This window comes from Lepisosteus platostomus, chromosome 1 (assembly GCF_059453375.1).
Source record: "Lepisosteus platostomus isolate fLepPlt1 chromosome 1, fLepPlt1.hap1, whole genome shotgun sequence".
NCBI classification, from domain to species: Eukaryota; Metazoa; Chordata; class Actinopteri; order Semionotiformes; family Lepisosteidae; genus Lepisosteus; species Lepisosteus platostomus.
In genome coordinates this window covers 69231761-69251526 of record NC_142611.1, presented here as the reverse complement: position 1 = coordinate 69251526, position 19766 = coordinate 69231761, and the positions used below count along the sequence as shown (strand labels likewise).

At 49.2% G+C, this 19766-nt stretch overlaps 1 protein-coding gene and 1 non-coding gene across 4 annotated transcripts in view; one reads left to right on the top strand and one right to left on the bottom strand.

The window, feature by feature from the left end:
* The window catches only part of spryd3 (SPRY domain containing 3), a 44562-nt gene extending 28933 nt beyond the window's left edge, over positions 1–15629 (top strand). For all 3 annotated transcript variants that reach the window (XM_088635442.1, XM_088635433.1, XM_088635451.1), the window contains exons 8-11: positions 6433–6490; positions 9034–9153; positions 10734–10873; positions 11897–15629. In XM_088635442.1, coding sequence (XP_088491568.1) covers positions 6433–6490; positions 9034–9153; positions 10734–10873; positions 11897–12031 — 453 coding nt within the window. In that variant the 3' untranslated portion in view covers positions 12032–15629. The remainder of the gene's footprint in view (positions 1–6432; positions 6491–9033; positions 9154–10733; positions 10874–11896) is intronic.
* Positions 15630–16368: 739 nt separating this feature from the next.
* LOC148678631 (U5 spliceosomal RNA) lies at positions 16369–16485 on the bottom strand. Its single transcript, XR_015940269.1, has one exon. It is a non-coding gene; the product is annotated as a U5 spliceosomal RNA (small nuclear RNA).
* Between the last annotated feature and the right edge of the window lie 3281 nt (positions 16486–19766).

Here is a 19766-nt window from a genome sequence, read left to right as displayed (position 1 = left end):
AGGGGGGGCATGCAGAGTCAAGGAAGAGGCAATGTGTATCGTGGAGAGCTCTCCAAACTGCCTTCTTGAAAAGCAACCCTAACAGCTCATTTGCTTGCCCCAGGGTTTCTGACCTCTGACCTGTGTGCCATTTACCTGTCATACAGGTGCTCAACCACCCCCAACCTGATCTGACCAGATCTTGTAAACGGGGCCCAGTCCCTGCTGGGATGAGAGACCCCTGTAAGACACATCAGATTGCTGCTGGAAGTGGTGGCGAAGGCCAGTAGGTGTCGCTCCTTGTTCCCTCTTTCTGGATCTTGGCCTTTTCTTTGTTTGCAGCTCTCGAAAAGCTGACATTTTTGTGTCATTTTAGTTCCAGGACTGCAAACAATTCAGAAAGGTCTAGGTAGTACCTCATCAGTTGAATTTTGGGGTCCAGTTAAATAATGGGGAGCTCAGGTGGAAGAAAACATAGCAGCCGCTGCTGACATCGCTTAGAAAGGCCTTTAGGCCTGACAAACACTTTGGGGTCTGCGCCGTGTGAATGTAAGGGACCGGTGACTGGTCAGACGGGACATTGTTTCATTGCTGGGATTCCTGGAAAAGAAGAGGGGTCATTATGGTTTCTCTGCCACTGCAGAGCTCAGATTCATCCATCTCCAAGCTCCTGTTGGCATGTGACTGGGCCGCGGAACAGGCTGTTCTGTTTGCTGCTGCTGCTGTGGTTTTCTTCCCCAGAGGTGTTACGGTAAAGACAGAATTGGTAATTAAAAAGATTTTTCAGTTGATTACTGTTTATGTGCGCTGTGTGCGCAGTTCCACCCGGCATCACGCTGCTTTAGAGACAGCAGAGGGCACACGGAGAGGGACCTGATAATTGCGCAGAATTGGAAGAATGTGTGTTAACGGCAGCTCTCTGTCAGGAGTCCAGGAGATGCAGCACCAGGGTGAAATTACTCCCTGTTCTCAAACCTCATACGCGAGGTGTGTGGATAGAAGGAAATCGCAGCATGTGTTAGACTGTGCGATAAATCTGTGGCAGCTTCGATTAGTGCTGTCTCAAACTGGAGTGATCATGGAGTGCTTTGGTGAATCTAAAGAATCTGACATCTTCGAGTCCACTGCAGGAGGGCAGTGGTGGGAGGCTGCAGGCACAGCTGTGTCAAGACTGTGACCCCGAGCACATAAGAGAAGATCCACGTGAGTGGAGGACATTCGACCCACGTTGCTCACGTAGTGGCTACTGCCCGACTGATCCGAAGATCTGTCATTCCTGAAAACATCTTGAGGAATCTGTTTCAGCTTGCTCCAGCCTCTCACAACCCTTTCTGGAAAGACGTGTACCCCCACTTAACCCTAAACGCCCTCAAGTGCAGTGCAGTGGGGCAGTGTGAGCGTGCAGCACAGCTGTGTCCTTAATGTCCGCTCGCGTCCTCAGGTCTGTGTTTCACAATTTGGTCTAAAGCTGTCCTGTGGGATGACTTTGTCCTCACCTTTTAGGATCTGAAACTCCTGATCCTTGTCCCTTACAGTCACTTCAGTTCAGGTCTAAAAGAGATTTGGTTATTTTTGACTTGTGTGTGAAAGGCACTTAGAATGCCCTAGAGCGCTTGCGAGCAGGGGTGCCCATGGCCGTTCACGGGGGGACTCAGCCTGCCTTACTGGTGGAGTCACTCTGCGCCCCCGTCTGCTCTGTCTGAGGCTCTGTGTTTTGCCACAGTGTAATTTCTCTGCTCGTTTTCATGTGGCAGCGGTTCAACAGACACAGGCTCGGGCTGCTTCCCTTTGCACTGTTGTATTGCTTCATTGTTTTATTTAACAATGTAAAGTGATCGTTTAAATACCCAGGTTTATCATACTTTGTAAATGTTACAAAATAAGATGCCATAAAACTTTACTTCTGCATTTTTTAGGTTTTTTTTGCCTAAACACGTTTGATCATGTTTCCAGGATACAGTTGGACTTCTGTTGCAGGCACATGGTAGCACAGTTTATGCTAAATGTCTTGTAACTGCATTTGCCAGATTCCCCCTTTTCCCCTGTGTAATTCCATGAGATCCGAAGGGGATTCATGTTAGAACTTTGCACAGGGCCATCCAAGCATTTGTAACACTCCCACTTCCTCCTTGGGCTCTAAAGACCCCTTTAACCGCATGAGCAGTGTGTTTCAGCTCCTGGCCGTGTGTTATTTCGCTGAAAACTCATTGTCCCTGAAAGAAACCCTGCGGGATTAATCCATCCCTAGCAGATAAGTGCTGAGGTGTGCTCTGGGACCGCTTCCTCCCTGGAGACAGGGCCGGGAGAGTTGCTAGGACCCGGGCGAACATACAAAGCCACGATGGTGGCCGGGGCGTGAGCGCTCGAGGCTGATGCAGTGGCTCTTATCTGCGTCTGCTTTCCTGTTAGCCTCTCCCACCTTGCCGGTGCTCCCCGTGGCTGGAGATTCCCGCTCTCGATGCGACACCCTGCTGCAGAAGCTGTGGGCAGCCCACAGGCTCCCAGCTGTGCTCCCGTCAGCACGCGCCCTGCTGTCCGGCTTTTCTCATCCTCTCTGCAACACGGCAGTTGGCTGTGTGGGTGTACTTGTTGCAGAGCTGCCATTGCGCAGGAGCACGTTGTGTTTCCAGCATCAGTCGGTAATTACCTTTCAGGGGACCTAAATCCGACACTTGTAGCTTGAATCATGGGCTGCCTGGTGGTTGGCACTACTGCCCCACAGCTCCAGGGCCCTGGGTCCCTGGTTTCCTCTCTGTAGGCATGCAGCCTTGTCTGATTGACACCTCTGGCTTTATGCCCATGATAAAAGATGCTGGGTTTGCCATCTCTTTGCTTGGCAGTTAGTGGCAGGCCTTTGGTGCATCTCTGGCTGTGAGACTCCACAGATCTGCAGGCGTGGGATATATGATTGTCTGATCTCTTCATACAGCACCACAGTGCTGTAGAATCACAGTGCCCTGTGACTGTTGTTGGGGTTTTTTGCAACTTCTGGAACCAGGACGTAAACCACTGTGCACCTGAATGTCAGGAGCTTTGAATTCTGAGAAAAGACAGGCTGCAGGCAAGCTGTGTCTGCCCTGTTCTGGCTGCTCCTAGTTCAGTGACCCCAAGTGGGAGATCGAAGCCCAGCTAGGACCCCAGGGGAGCGGTGGGATCACTTTTGCTTTCCGTGCGGCCCCTGAGCGCATGTGGACTTTGCCAGCGGGTGGAAATGCGGGTTTGCTCGAGTCACAGAGATAACAGCGCCTGCAGGATCAGACAGGGCTCCCCCACGGCCAGGAGGCACCTCCTCCTGCGCACTTTCTGGGAAACGGGGCTGCTTCGGAGCTACGGCTTTTAATCCTGAGACAAACGCCTTTTCCATTTGTTTATTCAGTCGGCCGCTCGCTCATTCTCTAGCAGCTTTTGTTGATGTGGGCTTGCAGCTGATTCAGTGTGTGACCCAAAAGAGGAAAACAAGCAAGAAGGAAGCGCCTGAGTGCTCTCCTTCTGCTCTGAATGAACCGTCTGTAATTTAGCTCTCTGAGATGATGACTAACCCCTCCCCCGCCCCCCAGCCAATTAAGGCAAAATAAACAGAGTCGGGATTCTGAATGGGATCTTGAGCAAACCGCTGCAGGCGCCTTCAATCAGCCATTGCCTTTTCGCTGCCCACTCATCTGCAATTAGCAGTTTCTTCATTGGTAGAATGAGTTCCGGATGTCAGAGCGGTGGAGCACCGCAATCATTCCTCAAACCGAGAGATGCTGAAAAACAGGGAGAGGAAGGCCCAGAAACTGAAGAAAATTACAGAGCAAAGGATGCTGATAAATTTCGGTATGAAACGTGATGCGGTGAACGTATTACGGACAATCGGTGTGACCTCCCTGAGCACTGACACAATTCTGGCTGACGCTCAGACCTGATCAGCCTCTGGACAGGCCGCTGTGGGGCGTTCTGCCAGGTTGACCAGTCTTCTATTGATGGTATTAATGCAATGGTCTCACCAATGTTCTGTTGGACTGTGTGTTCATGAACATTGATTTCTTGCATTTCTTTTATTGTTAGTCCCGCAGCTGTGTGGTCTGGGACTTTGTTGATATATTGCTGTGTAGTAAGGTAGCCCTCTGTCTGCACCTGCACCTGTGGTATTAAAGGAGATTCCTGTCCACGTTGTCATGTTTCCGCCACCCCACCAAACAGCTCACACAACAGAGCAGTAAGGGCAATGCCCCTCCCACACTCTCATCCATCTGCCTGTACATGAAACACCCCAGCTCAGCTCTTCTCTGATCCTCAGACATGCATCATCTGTCAACGTTGCCCTTGAACAGTTTCCATGCAGATCATTTCCGGGTAGTCGGTGAGCTACAGTCACTCCTGATGCTCTGAAAGCATTGCCCAGGCATTTCTCATCCAGCAGCCGCTACCTTCTGGGAAGTGAGATGGCCGTGCTGAGATTCATCAAGGGGCAGTGCCCCGTTGAGCCTGAAGAAAAGGTGTGGGGCAGCATGTTTTATCACGCAGAGCAGAAAGTCTGTCTTAAACGTGCTCTTCTTAGCACAAATCATAACCGCTCGTGCAAAGACTCACATGGCTTCGCTGGTGCTGTGACCTTGCAATGACACTGCACTCTTTAATGTGCTTTTAGTTCATGGCTGGTGTGCAGAGTAGTGGAACAGGAGAAACCCTGCCCGACTCAGTTACCCTTTTCTGCTGCCTTTCTGCTGGCAAACTCCTAGAGGAGCTCCATGCTTTTCAGTAGCGAGTGGAGTATCGGACAAAAGAATGATAGGATACTGGGTCTTTAAAAAAGAATTACCTGTTGACACTGCGCTGTAAGCCCTGCCAGAGGTTGCACAATGCAATATGTTAAACCTGAGCTCCTAGTATTAACTCGTTTCACATAATTGGTTTTTTCATGCCCTCAGGTAAGATATTTTGTAGAACAGCGGAGCGCATTAGAGGGTGGTTATTTCATAACTGTTTATTTTTTTTAAGCGAGGTAGGTCTGTGGTTGCACTGGGGTTGTAAATCAGTCAAAATGGCAGTTCCGAGGTTACCCCCCTCTAATTAGATACAGAGCAAATCAAAAAGCTTTCATCTGGGGGGGGTGAGAGGGTTGATCTGTGTTTCCTTTCTGTTGCGAGAAACTGCGTCATTCCAGGTTGTTTTGGAAAAAAGAAAAAATCAGCTTTTGAAACAGAAAGCAGTAAGTGGCTGGGTTAGACTTTCCTAGGGCTAATTTGTCTTGGCCTCCTTCCTGTAGGGCCTGAGCAGTGATACTGAAGAAGAGCTGTGAGCCACTGTCTCACTATTCAGTTCACTGACCTGTATCTCTGTCGATATCCTTCTGTTCACTGAGAGACGCCTGTAGCTCTGTCAGTATCTTTCTGTACACTGAGAGGCGCCTGTAGCTCTGTCAGTATCATTCTGTCCAGTGAGACGCCTGTACAGTATCTGTCAGTATCCTTGTGTACACTGAGGTGGCTGTATTTCTGTCAATATCCTCCCGTCCTCTGAGAGATGCCTGTAGCTCTGTCAGTATCCTTCTGTACACTGAGAGACACCTGTAGCTCTGTCAGTATCTTTCTGTCCAGTGAGACGCCTGTACATTATCTGTCAGTATTCTTGTGTACACTGAGGTGGCTGTATTTCTGTCAATATCCTCCCGTCCTCTGAGAGATGCCTGTAGCTCTGTCAGTTATCCTTCTGTCCTCTGAGAGAGGCCTGTCTTTTTGTCATGAATAGCTGTTCGATTTTCCCCATTCTAAAGCCTGAATCTATTCTTAGAGTGTTTTGTGCAAGACAGTAAAAAAAAATGCCAGAGTGAAACATGAGTGAGGACGAGTTCACACCAGAGAGTTTAATTAAAATGGTAGGTGTGAGTTTCAGGATTACGACATGTTTTTAGCTCATCAACCCTGAGTCATCCCGATCTGATCAGATTGCGGCCAGCTGTTTGGTCTGGTGTTGCCGGGCGAGGCTACACTGTTCTACCACGTAAGCCGAGAAAGGTATGGCTGTCCTTGCAGTGTGGCAGCAGTCCTCCCTCGTTCGTGTTCTGGGTCACAAGAGGAAGACGAAGGAGATGAAGGTGTTTAAAGAACAGCATGTGCAGTGTTTCCTGTTTCTTTCCAGATCTGCTCTTCTGTGCATAACCCAGTTCCCTCCTGAACTACCCTATTCACTGAAGCGCTGTCTTTTCCACTGTTGTAAAGAGCTTATTTCTTCTGTGCCTCCCTCTTAAGTGGATTTGAAGGGTTGAATAGGATTTGGAATAAGAATTTGCGTAGGAGCCGAGAATGGGAAATAGCCACAACAAGTTAAGAGATTGATTGTGAATTCTGTGTTGTGTTGTTATATGCCCGAGCCCCCAGGCTATTTGATGTGTCAGTTCATTCGTTGTGCATGAATTCCTTGTGTGTGTTTTTCTAACCAGATTTAAAAATATCTTTTTCTTTTCATTTGCAGGACTATCCCAAAAACCGCCACCCTGGGTGGAGCCGTGGATCAGTGGCCTACCACGCAGGTGAGTGTGTTCGTCTGTGCAGAGTGAGGTTGGCACACGCTGCCATGGTTGGTTCGCTGCCACGGCAGGACAGTTAGGCCCAGTTCAGACTCTGTCCTGACATGAACTGGAGTGTGATTCCTGCAGGGTGTTCTCTGTGGCTGGACAGTTAGGCCCAGGTCAGGTTCTGTCCTGACATGAACTCGAGTGTGATTCCTGCAGGGTCTTCTCTGTGGCTGGACAGTTAGGCCCAGGTCAGGCTCTGTCCTGACATGAACTGGAGTGTTATTCATGCAGGGTAATCTCTGTGGCTGGACAGTTAGGCCCAGGACAGGTTCTGTCCTGACATGAACTGGAGTGTGATTCCTGCAGCGTGTTCTCTGTGGCTGGACAGTTAGGCCCAGATCAGGCTCTGTCCTGACATAACCTCGAGTGTAATTCCTGCAGGGTGTTCTCTGTGACTGGACAGTTAGGCCCAGGTCAGGCTCTGTCCTGACATGAACTGGAGTGTGATTCATGCAGGGTAATCTCTGTTGATGGACAGTTAGACCCAGATCAGGCTCTGTCCTGACTTGAACTGGAGTGTGATTCCTGTAGGGTGTTCTCTGTGGCTGGACCGTAGGGCGCAGAATGTTCTCTGCTCTTTGTTTCATCGCCAAATGCTAGACTTTTCCTTGGTGTTCTTTGTGCTTCCTTTCCCAATGTTGTGTGTCCCATGTTTTGATGGTTATCGCTCATCTCTCACTGATGCTGTTTTCCTGGTCTTGTATCCCAGCGTGTCAGTACAGGGGTGTAGACAAAAACAGAGCACGTCCCTGTTGGAGCGCGAGAGCCCCAGAAAGAATCCTCTGTTTATAACCTATTTTTCTGCATCTGAAATTGTTTTGTGGATAACACTGACATATCTGGCGTTTCCATCAGTGACTCACTCTCTATAATCTTTACTAAATTTACCTGGAGCGTAACATGCTTTTTTAAGATCTTCAGATGCAACTTTTTGGGGGGTTTTCAGGAACCAGGGTTTATTTTTGTAACCTGGGCGTGCACATTGCAGCCCAGCCTGGCCCTGTGCCGCGTGACGGCACGTCGCTCACAAATGATGGTGAACGCCAAACACAAACACTGCCTTATCGTGAGATTGCCGCTTGCTATCAGTGTAGCTGCCAAGCCCTTTCTGTTTTTAATTTATATAAGAGAGGCAAATCGGTGGACTGGCCCTTCTGGTTTTTAGCCCTGATCCTCCCGCTCCAGAGCTCTGTTTCTGTCAGCAGGGGACACCTGTCCCTCAGCAGCTCACACTGGCCTTCCAGAAAGAAATCAAGCCCTTTGTGTTCGACACCCAGTGATGTGCGCCTGTGAGCAAGACAGGCCTTCTGCTTTCGAGCAGATCCAGTGCATTTTATTTCTAACGCTCTGGCAGCCAGACAAGACAAACTGGCCTCTCTCTCATCTCTGTCCTGTTTCTCCTTCCTGTGCTGTTCCCTCTCTCTCTCTCGCCACTCTCCGGGGCTCCGCACTGCTCCCACGTTTCCAGCGAGCTCCTCCAGGCCCGCAGTGTTGTGACAGAAGGGCTCCCTCCCTCCCTGCCCCGCCAGATTGTTTAAACAGGCTCCTCGGCCTGCGCTGGGTCCCATGACAACCCCACAAATATTTACCAGCAGCGTGATGCAGGGAGTCTTGTCTTCAGGGTACCTCTTTTCTGTTTTCAAACAAAAATCGCTGTTCTCTTGGCATTCGATGACATTCCAGTGCTTTCGAACCTGTGTTTTACAAGGGAGGCTGGACTGTTAAACACCTCTGCAAGGTCGCTGTGGCCAGGTGGGCCGCGCGCGAGCATGGCTCAGTCTGCTCGTCAGTTGAACCGCAGTCTGCGATTTGTTTTCTTATCCCCCACCCCCCGGCCCGGTCAACTCTCCTGCGTCTGCTTTTCCTAAGAACGGCACACCCTACCTGCCCGAAAGGGGCTGTCTTGACATGGAGGTAGCAAGTGCGTGGGGCTGAGCACGTGACACTGCAGAACAGGATCCGAGAGCCTCAGCCTCCTGTGGCGTGTAGGGCCTGTTAGGAGGGGAGGTCAGGACAGGGGTCATGAATTGGGCGCTGGGAGGCCTCAGAGGCAGGAGATCCAGACAAACAGGAAACTAAATGACTTCATGAAAAGAGGAACGTCGTTTTCGTTGCAATGCAAATTGTGTGTTTTGTTTTACCCCCCCCCAATTTGTGTATTTTGACTTGACTCCATCGATGACACAGACCTGATGCAGGCTGTGAGACAAAGCTTCGGGGGCCCTTTTCTTGGGATTGTTTGACCACAACTGACCTCTGCCTGCGATCTTGCGGTGTGAAGGGGGCCGCGGCGCTCAGCCACTGTGCCCGGTCGTCTCCGTGTGCCAGTGCTCCATGGCGGGGCCAGTTTGGCAGGGAAAGGAAGCGAGTGAATGGGGTCCCAGCGCCCTGCATTGTGAACCCGGTCTCTGTCAGTCTTTCCCACACATAACTCACCCTGACCGATGTGCGTCTGGAACTCCCCCGACACATTCGCTCTCAATCTCTCTCTCTCTCAGATGATGGGAAGATTTTCCATGGCAGCGGAGTGGGCGACCCCTTTGGCCCGCGCTGCTTCGAAGGGGACGTCATGGGCTGTGGAATCATGTTCCCCAGGGATTATATTCTGGACAGCGAAGGTATTCCATTGTGATACAGCGGGAGAGGGGACCATGGGGGGGGGGCAGTCTGCATGTGGGGATGGGACGGACAGAATTCAGCATGAGGTGAAATGAAATGACCCAACAAAATTAGACAGGTCCTGACCTCTGCACTTGCCTGTATACAGCTGTGGATAGCTTTGTGTCTGATGATGCCAAAACTAGCAGGGTGCTTTTTCTGCTGTACATGCCTTATAGAGGACTGGCCACCTTCCTCTCACTACAGAGAGGATGACGCATGCAATAAAGCCATTCTGTCCACAGGCACCTCCTACTGGCGAGCTTAAATAACAAAAATAAATAAGGTTACATACAATGTGAAGAATGTATTGCATAAGAACTAAATAGAAGGGTTAATTGGATTACTGTGAGACTATGAAGTGCAAAGAACATGTTAGAGCAGTGAGCCCTTTAGAGCAATAAACTTACTGGAGCAGTGAGCCCATTAGAGCAATAAACTTATTGGAGCAGTGAGCCCATTGGATCAATGAACTTGCCGGAGCAGTGAGCCCATTGGATCAATGAACTTGCTGGAGCAGTGAGCCCATTGGATCAATTAACGTGCTGAAGCAGTGAGCTCCTTGGATCAATGAACTTGCTGGAGCAGTCAGCCCATTGGATCAATGAACTTGCTGGAGCAGTGGGCTCATTGGATCAATGAACTTGCTTTAGCAGTGAGCTCATTGGATCAATGAACTTGCTGGAGCAGTGAGCTCCTTGGATCAATGAACTTGCTGGAGCAGTCAGCCCATTGGATCAATGAACTTGCTGGAGCAGTGGGCTCATTGGATCAATGAACTTGCTTTAGCAGTGAGCTCATTGGATCAATGAACTTGCTGGAGCAGTGAGCTCCTTGGATCAATGAACTTGCTGGAGCAGTCAGCCCATTGGATCATTGAACTTGCTGGAGCAGTGAGCCCATTGGATCAATGAACTTGCTGGAGCAGTGAGCCCATTGGATCAATGAAGTTGCTGGAGCAGTGAGCTCATTGGATCAATGAACTTGCTGGAGCAGTGAGCTCATTGGATCAATGAACTTGCTGGAGCAGTCAGCCCATCGGATCAATTAAGTTGCTGGAGCAGTGAGCCCATTGGATCAATGAACTTGCTGGAGCAGTGAGCCCATTGGATCAATGAACTTGCTGGAGCAGTCAGCCCATCAGATCAATAAAGTTGCTGGAGCATTGAGCCCATTAGAACAATCAACTTGCTGGAGCAGTGAGCCCATTAGAGTAATGAACTTGTCAGAACAAGGAACTCCTTTGAGCAGTGAACCTTGTAAACCAACAGACCTATTTGAGCAGTGCATCTGCTAGTTGGCATGCCACCAGGGTTGTATCTTTATATTCTCAGAGCGCTGCATTTTCCTCATGTTTTTATTCCATCTGGAGTACTCAGTTACGTATTGAGGCTTAAACTGAGTTTAATGAGCAAACAATGGCTGGATAAGTTCAAAGGTTTAGTCAGTGCAAGAAATGTATGAAGCCAGCTGGATTTGGTAGGAGTGAAAATGGAAGGCGGGCAGCTTGAAATTGTAGTGTCCGTCTCTGCGCTTGCAGACGAAAGCGATGATGGCGTGGACACGGTGGAATCGAGGGCAAAGCAGAGGCGTGTCCAGAACATGCTGTATCTCAACGCCGAGGATGAGGAGGAGGAAGGAGAGGATATGGAGCAGGAGCACGAGGGGAGGAAAGTAATGGTGAGAACACACGCCGCTAAAAACAGAACTGCACACATCCCCTGGGTGACAGGAGGGGCAGCCAGTGCCTTGATGAGGTCATGGTGATCTTAAATTGCTAATCATTTAGTCTGCACATTGCCTCCTTGAGGGCAGGCGGGGAATAGCAGCAAACGCCTGATGAGGTCAAGCTGAGCTCACTTTGCCCCAGCCTCTGCAATTTAGCATTGCAGAGATGACCCTGATTATTATGGGATAGGCATACCTTGCAGAAGTGGTAACATGTAGCTGAGTCTGGGTGTAATAAGAGTGTCATCTGTCATTTAATGACAGTAATTCAGAGCCTGTTTGAGCGTGCTTGTGGCAGGTGACTAATCTGCCTGCTATGAGACAGTAGGTTTCCTCTACAGGAAGACCACCGGTCTTGCCCGCATGATAACATACACAGCTGCGGGGGACACCTGCCTCAGGTCCAGAGGAGAATGCAAAAAAAAAGCGAAGTAAGCCCAGTATTACCTTAAATTGCTTAGTATATTTCAAGGCCTAAATAAATAGCTGGGCTCCCGATGGGGAATGGGAAGTGGATTATATCGGAGCACATTCCGGTTAATCAGATAGCCAATCCCCCCTCTAGCTCCGGCCCTGGACGCCGTAATCACAGCCACATGGCTGGAGAGGGAGCCCCCTGCCAGCTGGCCCCAGAATCGGGGCTCTGCGCCGGAGTGGGGCCAGCTTGGGCCTTTTATTTTATCCAGCCTCTTATTATCTGACCCTACTGCAGGGCCTGATCGACCTGTTGGGCCGCCCGTTCCAAGTGTCTAATGGTTTGCGCTGAATATCTGTAAAGAGAACAGTGCAGTAAAATGGCCGAGAGTGCCCTCACAGTCACCGCCTACCGCAGCCCGCCGTTCTTCGCGGTGTTTGTTCCCGACAGCGGGCCAAGCCAGCCATGAGAGAGCGTAGCGCTTCAGGTGCTGCCCTCTCGTGGCCGCGTGTGCACTGTGTTGCCTGCTGACTCACTGTCGCCCCCCGGTGTTCACGCAGGTGTTCTTCACGCGGAACGGGAAGATCATCGGGAAGAGGGAAGCGGTCGTGCCGGCGGGGGGGTTCTACCCCACCATCGGGATGCTGAGCAGTGGCGAGAAGGTCAAGGTGGACCTGCACCCCCTGAGCGGCTGAGAGGGCCAAGGTGGGGGTTGGGGGTGGAGAGGACCCCAGAAAGACTGACTTCTGAAGAGAAAGCACCCCAGTCCCCAGGAAGCCCACCCCCCCCGAGACAGGACAGGAGAGGATCCCTCAGACAGGGAGCATGGAGTCAGTCCTGGGCGACGCTGCCAGCCCCCTCATGGTGCCCCGACATGGCACAGCGCTCGTACCCCCCCACACTCTCACTTCTTCACTGTTCTCAGCTTCCTGCCCCAGAGCGAAGTCTGGCTCTCTGACGTCCTAAAATGAGCTTTCCCAGATGTGCGGGACAGTGAAACCAATTCCGCTGGTAGAGCGAAGACCGGAGAGGATTCCTTCCTCTGGAGCAGGAGGAAGCCTTGCATGCTGCTGTGCGCAAGCGGGATCGGCGGTCCCCAGCGGGGGGCACTGTTGCTCCACACGGGCCGGCTCTGGAGACTGTGGCTGTATGGGAAACCGGTGGTGGGCGGGGCCTGAAAGATAGGGCAGGATCAGGTTTTCAACCCCGGGGCCGTGCATGGAGGCTGGAGCCCAGCCTGGCTGCCACACAGCTGCACCACATTTACACTGACAGGAGGCTGAGCTGGTATTTATTGATCTGATCATTATTTAAGTTAATTTAAGGGCATGATGCATGCTGGGAGCTCTGGCCACGACGGGGCAGCAGAGCAGAGTGGCTTCTGTTTCGCCCCGGCGCTCTGAAGACGAGGGCTAGCCTGCAGAACGACGCATGCGTCCCAGGACTCCTCGGATCTGGGAATCTCGCGAACCTTGCATTTCTCCGGCGCGTTGGCTCGGGGGCCGCCTGGTTGCCCGTGTTTCTCCTTACTGCTCAGCTGGGCTGCGTTGTTGACTGTGACTCAGGGACGTGTGTGAACAGTGCCTTCCTGTGCTGTAGGGTAGATCAGTTGTAAAGCAACCGTGTTTTGAAAAAATTCCCGACTCCCCTTCCTACACGCCAGCCGTCCGCTGGTCCGCACAGCTCTGTATCGCCTGCTTCTGTCAGCTGAGATACCGACACTCAGACACATTTCGACTTCACGTGTTTCAGAAGAAAAGCTCCCCTGATGGAAATCTTGAACATGGGAGCTGAGGACGGGTGGCAGCAGAATATCTTGGTGTTGCTGAGACACCTTCGCCATCTCTCCTGGAAAACTGGGGAGCTCGTTGTTCACGACCACAAAAAACACATTTACAGCTGCGCCACTTGAGTCCCTTCCTCGGTTTCAACTACCAGCTCTCAAATTTAAAAACGTTAGAAAAGCTTTGAAACCGCAGCCGTGAAGCTCCAGGAGCAGATTGAAATCTGTTACACTGGTGCTGCGTTACTAAACTTGAAAAGAGCCCGGTTATTTTAAAAACCCTTTTTAAAAGGAACCTTTGGACTAGGTCCCGCAGGCCCACACACACTCACAGATGCTGTCACCCCCTGTAATTTGCTGCCTTTCCTGAAGGGGGCTGGAGCCCACTAGTGAAGATGGTGCAGACGTAGATTTTGATTAGATTTTCCCAAGGCACTATGGGTAAAAAGCCCCCTCTGCATGGCTCGGCATGGATCTTCCTCTGAACTCTGGATAATATACAACTCTGTATGGAAGCTGATGGGTGGCCTGTCAACAAGCTGGTGTGGCTCAGTTAAGAACGTGATTCTACTTTTCTTTCTCAGTGGCTTTTCTAGAACTTTTCAGACCAGTGGTTTTTCTAGAACTACAGTTGAATGTCCTCCTTGTACCGTAAAGACAAGGCGCTGATCTTGCAGTGCTACTATGTTGGGAGCAGAGCCCAGATGGAGATTTCCAGAACAACACTAAAGCAAGCGCCTGTGCCAAATGCTGATGGGATTGCTCATTTTAATGTCCTAACAAGCTTGTAACACCTGCGCCTTGTGAAACAGGTCAAGAGTTATAGTGGCTAGACTTGTCAGCTGAAACAGACCCACTTACAGCTATCTTCAGTCTGTCTTGCAGTTTGAAATTTCATTGGGCCTTCCTCGCATTTTCAGTTTTCCACGAGGTCTCTGCAGGAAGTATGAAGTTAAATCGTTCTGGAATTGTCCCGTGTTGTTTTTAGAAGCTATTTAAGAGACGGCTTGAGATTCCAGCACTTTCTATACAGTGAAGAGGGTCTTACATTAATTAGGGCGCAAAGGGCCATGGTCACTCAGGAATTCGTACTCGTTAGAAATATTGGGAACCTCCATCCAAGTCAATAGATTGTCAATGACCGGCACTGTGTAGTGGGTAGTTGGGTCTTTAATCAGATCAGAAAAGATCATTTTCTGTGTGCATAACACCCAAGCCTCCATCCTGCTGTGAAAGTGCATGAGGAATCCTAATGGGCTGGTTGGTGAGTGTAGAGTCACACTCAAGCCCTAGTGTGCAATCAAGAGAGGACTAAGAAATGGGGAAGGCCTGCAGTGGGCCTGTACATTTCGTCTTCTCTTAGTAGCCGGCGCCATCTAGTGGCTTGAAGGTGAACTGCAGCAGAGTGATTCGGCTTGCTGTGTGGTACCACCCGGAGGTCAGTGTTTGTTGCATTTAATATCGCCCTGAAGAGAGCATCTTCCTTTTCACAGACTGTTCCTGTAGTGTAAATAACTAAAATCATCATTATACTGTTGTCACTCGCACTTTACAGATGTATAATCTGACATGGCTGCCATGCTGGAGCTCTCAGAGAGGGGAGTGTCTGGGTGTCTGCTGCTCTCAGGCGCTCAGCTCCTGCTCAGGGTCAAAGGTGGTTTTCTCCGGGTTTTGCATTGGGTTGAGAGGTTTTTCTTGTAAAAATAAAGTCAAGCAAATGTAACTGAACTTTCAGGTTGATGCTTGCTGTCTATAATGCTAAGAGAAGAGCTGGACTGTAATCCCTGTGCTGGGCTCCTGTCTCGGTGTCCTACAGGCCTGCCACACTGACTTTCACTGCAGCCAGGGCTCTCAGACACTCGTTTTATCTGATTCGATTTGATTAGATTCACATTGATTTGACTAATCGGGCAATTGCAATGGCCTCATGCAAGCGGCTGTCAGGATGAAAATAATTTCTATAAAGAGGAAAGGGCAGGATGTTGTCTGCGATATTCTGCAGGTGCTGGAGATCCACAGAGGTCAGAGTGACTTGATGGAATCAAAAATCCAGGAGTCTCAGACCTCTGCCTTTCAGGACCCTTCCGATCTTAATGAATTGGACTTATTATTTGGGAATAAGTGTCACTTGTGTTTGTAGAATCTTAATTGGCAATTAAATGGAAAGTACCTGTCAGACCCGCAGGACTCTCCACACTGGAGGCCTGGGGCTTTGTGAATCATTCTGTGGCCCCTTCGCCTGCACCCCATCTCAGGCGCTGAAGTCCCTGCAGCTGGACTGAACCTGCAGCCGGACTCGGTGTGTTCCTCTGAGCTGGGCTGCGGTGGGTCCCTGAGTTCTGGACAGACCCAAACCCTGTGTGCTGCAGTGCACTGGCAGGAACTGGATCTCTGCATGCATGTCTCATCTGCTTCCAGCGCGCTCTTGTGTCAATGTATGTACAGAACGGAGATGTTTATAAACCTTATATTAATGATAATGATAATAAAGATGGCTATTTCCATACGAACCGGGTCTGGTGTGTCTTATGCTGTATTGCCTCCCTGACTACAGGAGAAAAAAAAAGTTCTTCCTGTTTCTCGGGTCTGTCAAAGCAAGGATGGCGTTGCAGGGATCATGCAGCATCACAGGGAAAGAAAAAAACACAGCTGTGCTCAGGACAAAAAAGGCCACAATGGCTGGATGAAAGGACCCAGCCAGATCCAGTGTCCTTGGATACGTTAGAACCAATCCACTTATTTTGTGCTGAATTGAACATTAATGTCCAGTAATCAGTCATCAGTCGCAGATTAATTGAACTAGTTCTACAATTAGTGTGCCCAGTCGACAGCAACTGGCAGGTAAAATGTTAATAAAAATACAGAGATGAGTGCACACTTGTAAAGGCAGGTTGGAATGGCGCAGAGCTAGTGTGAGAGGGGGTGTCTTTTGTGGACTAAATTGTAAATCATTTTTCAGCCACTCTTCTCACGTCAAAACATGAGCAAAACACAAATAACTGTGATAGAGACCCCAAAAACATTAAATACCAGGCCAGAGCCAAGAAAACCGATAAACTGAGAACAGGTAACCCACAGCTAAACTACATTTTTCTCAATAATCTCTTCAATTTCGCCACTCCTCTTATCCTCTAACTCCCAACGATTTTTCCAGGTTCTATTAAACCACATATTAGCATTCCAACTTCCACCTAATGTAAGAAGTCATATTAAAACCGTTTTATTTGTTCTGTTTTTTACCATCATGGGGGCCCCGCCGTGAGGCAGGGCGATCAAAAAATTAGTTTAGACTCATAATGTTCCTCTCCACGGAAATCTTTAGTAAAAGGCGAAAGATTTATACGATCTGAAGAGAAACCAGAGTGTACTGAACTCCTTATTGGAAACACCGAAGCCGCATCCACAGCCGTTATCCAGCAGGTCACGGTAAGAGTATGAAGCCCGTAACAAACAGACGTTTTGCAGCCCGCTGCCACACAGCCCATAGTAAGATCATTATCAGCCCATTGAATTGTATTTACAAACTGACTTTTATAAGTTATTGTAAAGATAATTATATATAAATACACACACTGCCCAGGACATGGTGCATTGTGGGTAACATGCAAATAGCTCAAGATGCGTGCTCTCCCGAGGCAGCGCCCTCTAGTGGTTAAATAAACGAAGCACAACTAGACTACGCTGTCTGCCACAGCTGGGGACCGACTGTCCTCTTCTCTGGCAGCCCAGGAGGCAGGAGAGCGCCATGGACTGCGAGAACCCTTCAAAAGCTGTTAAGATCAATCCTGTCCTCCACAGACGTATTGCCCGGGGCCTGGCTGGAACCTCCAGAAATGTATTTTTTTCCTGCTGGGGGGGGAGGTATTTAGTTTTCCTCTCCTCCGCGGTCACCTGTTTCTGTATTTTTTAAATGCACCAGAGCTTTGTAAAGTGCCCTGCGACAGGCGGGAGCATCGGGCGAGACGGCTAATCCAACGTTAATTGATCGCGTTCTGTTCTTCTGAAACTGCGGATAAGCGGGGGTCGTGCCCAGGTCGAGACCCTGCACCAGTCCAGCTCCGGAATCGGCCCTCTGCCTCACTGTGCCGAACCTGGACTTCAGAGACGACAGGGGACCCTGATCCAGTATTCTCATGGAACAAATACTTACACTGTCTTGCAATCAAGAAGGAAAGAGAAGTGTTGTGTATCTTAATAAAGAGCCGTTCTTATATTATATTAACTACTTTATTAGCTACACAGATCACGCCCTTACACCATATGTTCCCGCCTTCTGCTCTCTCGTTCTGTTGTCTCGCGATGTCTACTCGCTATACTACAGTACATCCCCTCCTTTGTTATTTTTAAAGTCCATAACTTTACCGTACAATTGTAACAATTCTATACCAACACAAAGTAAACGGTTATTAACTATTACAACAAAATGTATGTAAAACCTTCCATTTCTATTCAACACATTCAATTTATTTTTTTACAACAATTTCTATGCGTACCAACTCAAATTTTAGTTCAATTTCTACTTAACTCACTTCTAAATTATCACCTCATTTCTAGCAGTCTAAGGCAGCTACAGTCTGGTCATATGTACCTTTTTCTCCAGGGAGGTTGGCGAAAATCCGCCGCACGGGCGCCCCCATACAGTGCAGTAAGGTAGTCCGTCTCACGGCATCCGGTGCTTCTGTGGATCCACTAGCTATTTAAAAAAATCTGTACGACTCCATCCATATCTTGTATTCCGTATACAAATCCGGAGCTCCGAGGTTCAGTGGAAGCGGTGGAGAAAGCTGGGCATAAGCAAAGCTTCTCGGCGCGGCGGCCACATCTTCCATGGCGCAAGATAAACGAACAGTCCGAATATTCAAGAGTTCGTTTCCACCAGCAAGAGAACTAAAATCTGCGGTTTTCTGCTCGCTTTGAGTTCGTCAAGCACTCATCTCTCGTCGCCATAAATGTTGTGTATCTTAATAAAGAGCCGTTCTTATATTATTTTAACTACTTTATTAGCTACGCAGATCACGCCCTTACACCATATGTTCCCGCCTTCTACTCTCTCGTTCTGTTGTCTCGCGATGTCTACTCGCTATACTACAAGAAGCAACCCTGACGTTCAACAAAGATTTTTCTTTTTAAGAATAAACTTTATTCCAACAATGTGTACATTTCAAAGAATACAATTCTAACAAAGCAATGCGATTATCACAATTCAAAATTTAAGAAAAGTCTCAAAGTAGTGGTGGTCCATTATCAATGCCGATATTCAACAAGGAAGAACGGGTCTGTTGTGTATACCTGTGATGTCCACTGTTTCATCCAGCCGTTTACTGACCACTTTATCTGATTCAGGGTCACAGGGAAGTCAGAGCCTATCCCAGCGAGCAACAGTATTTAACTAATAAAAACCCCCACGGAGCGCACAGCAGGCCTACAATGGAGCTCAGGGCTGTGATGCACTGTGTAGACAGAAATCATGACTTCTGTAAACATTATGTAAAAACACTATGCCCCACTCCCGGTTTTGCCTGAACCTGTTTTTTTAAAGTGATTTGTAGCTCCTGGGGTCACATTCTTCCTGGGACACTGCCCTGTGGGACCAGCTGCCCAGAACCAGAGCTGGCAGACATGCATTTCGGCATAATGTTACCAAAAGCAAGTATTATTCAGCTAGTGTGTATTGTCTGTTAAGGGTTCTGTAGCATTCCAGTTTATGTTGTGTTCGTGTGTGTGTGTGAGATATTGCTGTTTGATCTGTGCTGTGATGTGCTTGATTCTGAGTTGTGGTGCTCTAGCAGTGCTGTCCTGAGGCTGGTTAGTGTCGGTGTGGCTCAGGTCAGTGAGCCTCAGGACCAGCTGGCTCAAGGGGCTCTTCTCTGGGCTCAGCTCTTGTCTCAGCAGGGCTTTGTGGTGGTAGGAATTTTGGTCACTGTTTTTTAGGTGTAGCCAATACTTTAATACTCTCTTCTGTATTTTTATTAATAGTGGGTATTGGCCTAATTCAGCCCTGCACCCGTTGTTAGGTGTTTTTCTCTGCACACAGAGGATGTTTCTACAGATCTCCATGTGCAGAGTTTCTGTGGGGTGTTTGTCCGATTGAGTGTAATCCTGGTCTGTGAGGGGACCCCACACTTCACTGCCGTATAGGACAATGGGTTGGATTACACTTTCAAATATTTGGAGCCAGATTCTTGTTGGTGGGTTGATGTTGAAGAGCCTCCTTCTTATTGCGTAGAATGCCCAGAGTGCCTTCTCCCTCAGTGCCTTCACTGCCAGGTCAAGACTCCCAGATGAGCTGATGGTGAGACCGAGATATGTGTAGCTGGATGAGTGCTCCAATGTGTTGTTGTTGAGTGTGTAGCCGTTTCCCTGAAGTCCGGCTTTCCTCTGGAAAACCATGACTCTGGTCTTGTCCAGATTGACTGTCAGCGCCCAAGTCTGACAGTACTGCTCCAGCAGTGCCAGGTTCTGCTGCAGCCCCTGCTCCAACATTCCTGCTAATTCGTTGATATAGATATTGATCAGTGTTGGGCTCAGGCTGCAGCCCTGTCTCACCCCTTGGCCGTGGGTGAAGAATTTGGTCCTTTTGTTTCCAATTTTCACTGCACATTTGTTCTCTGAAGACAAAAGAGAAGACAACTGACTCCCCTGTGGAG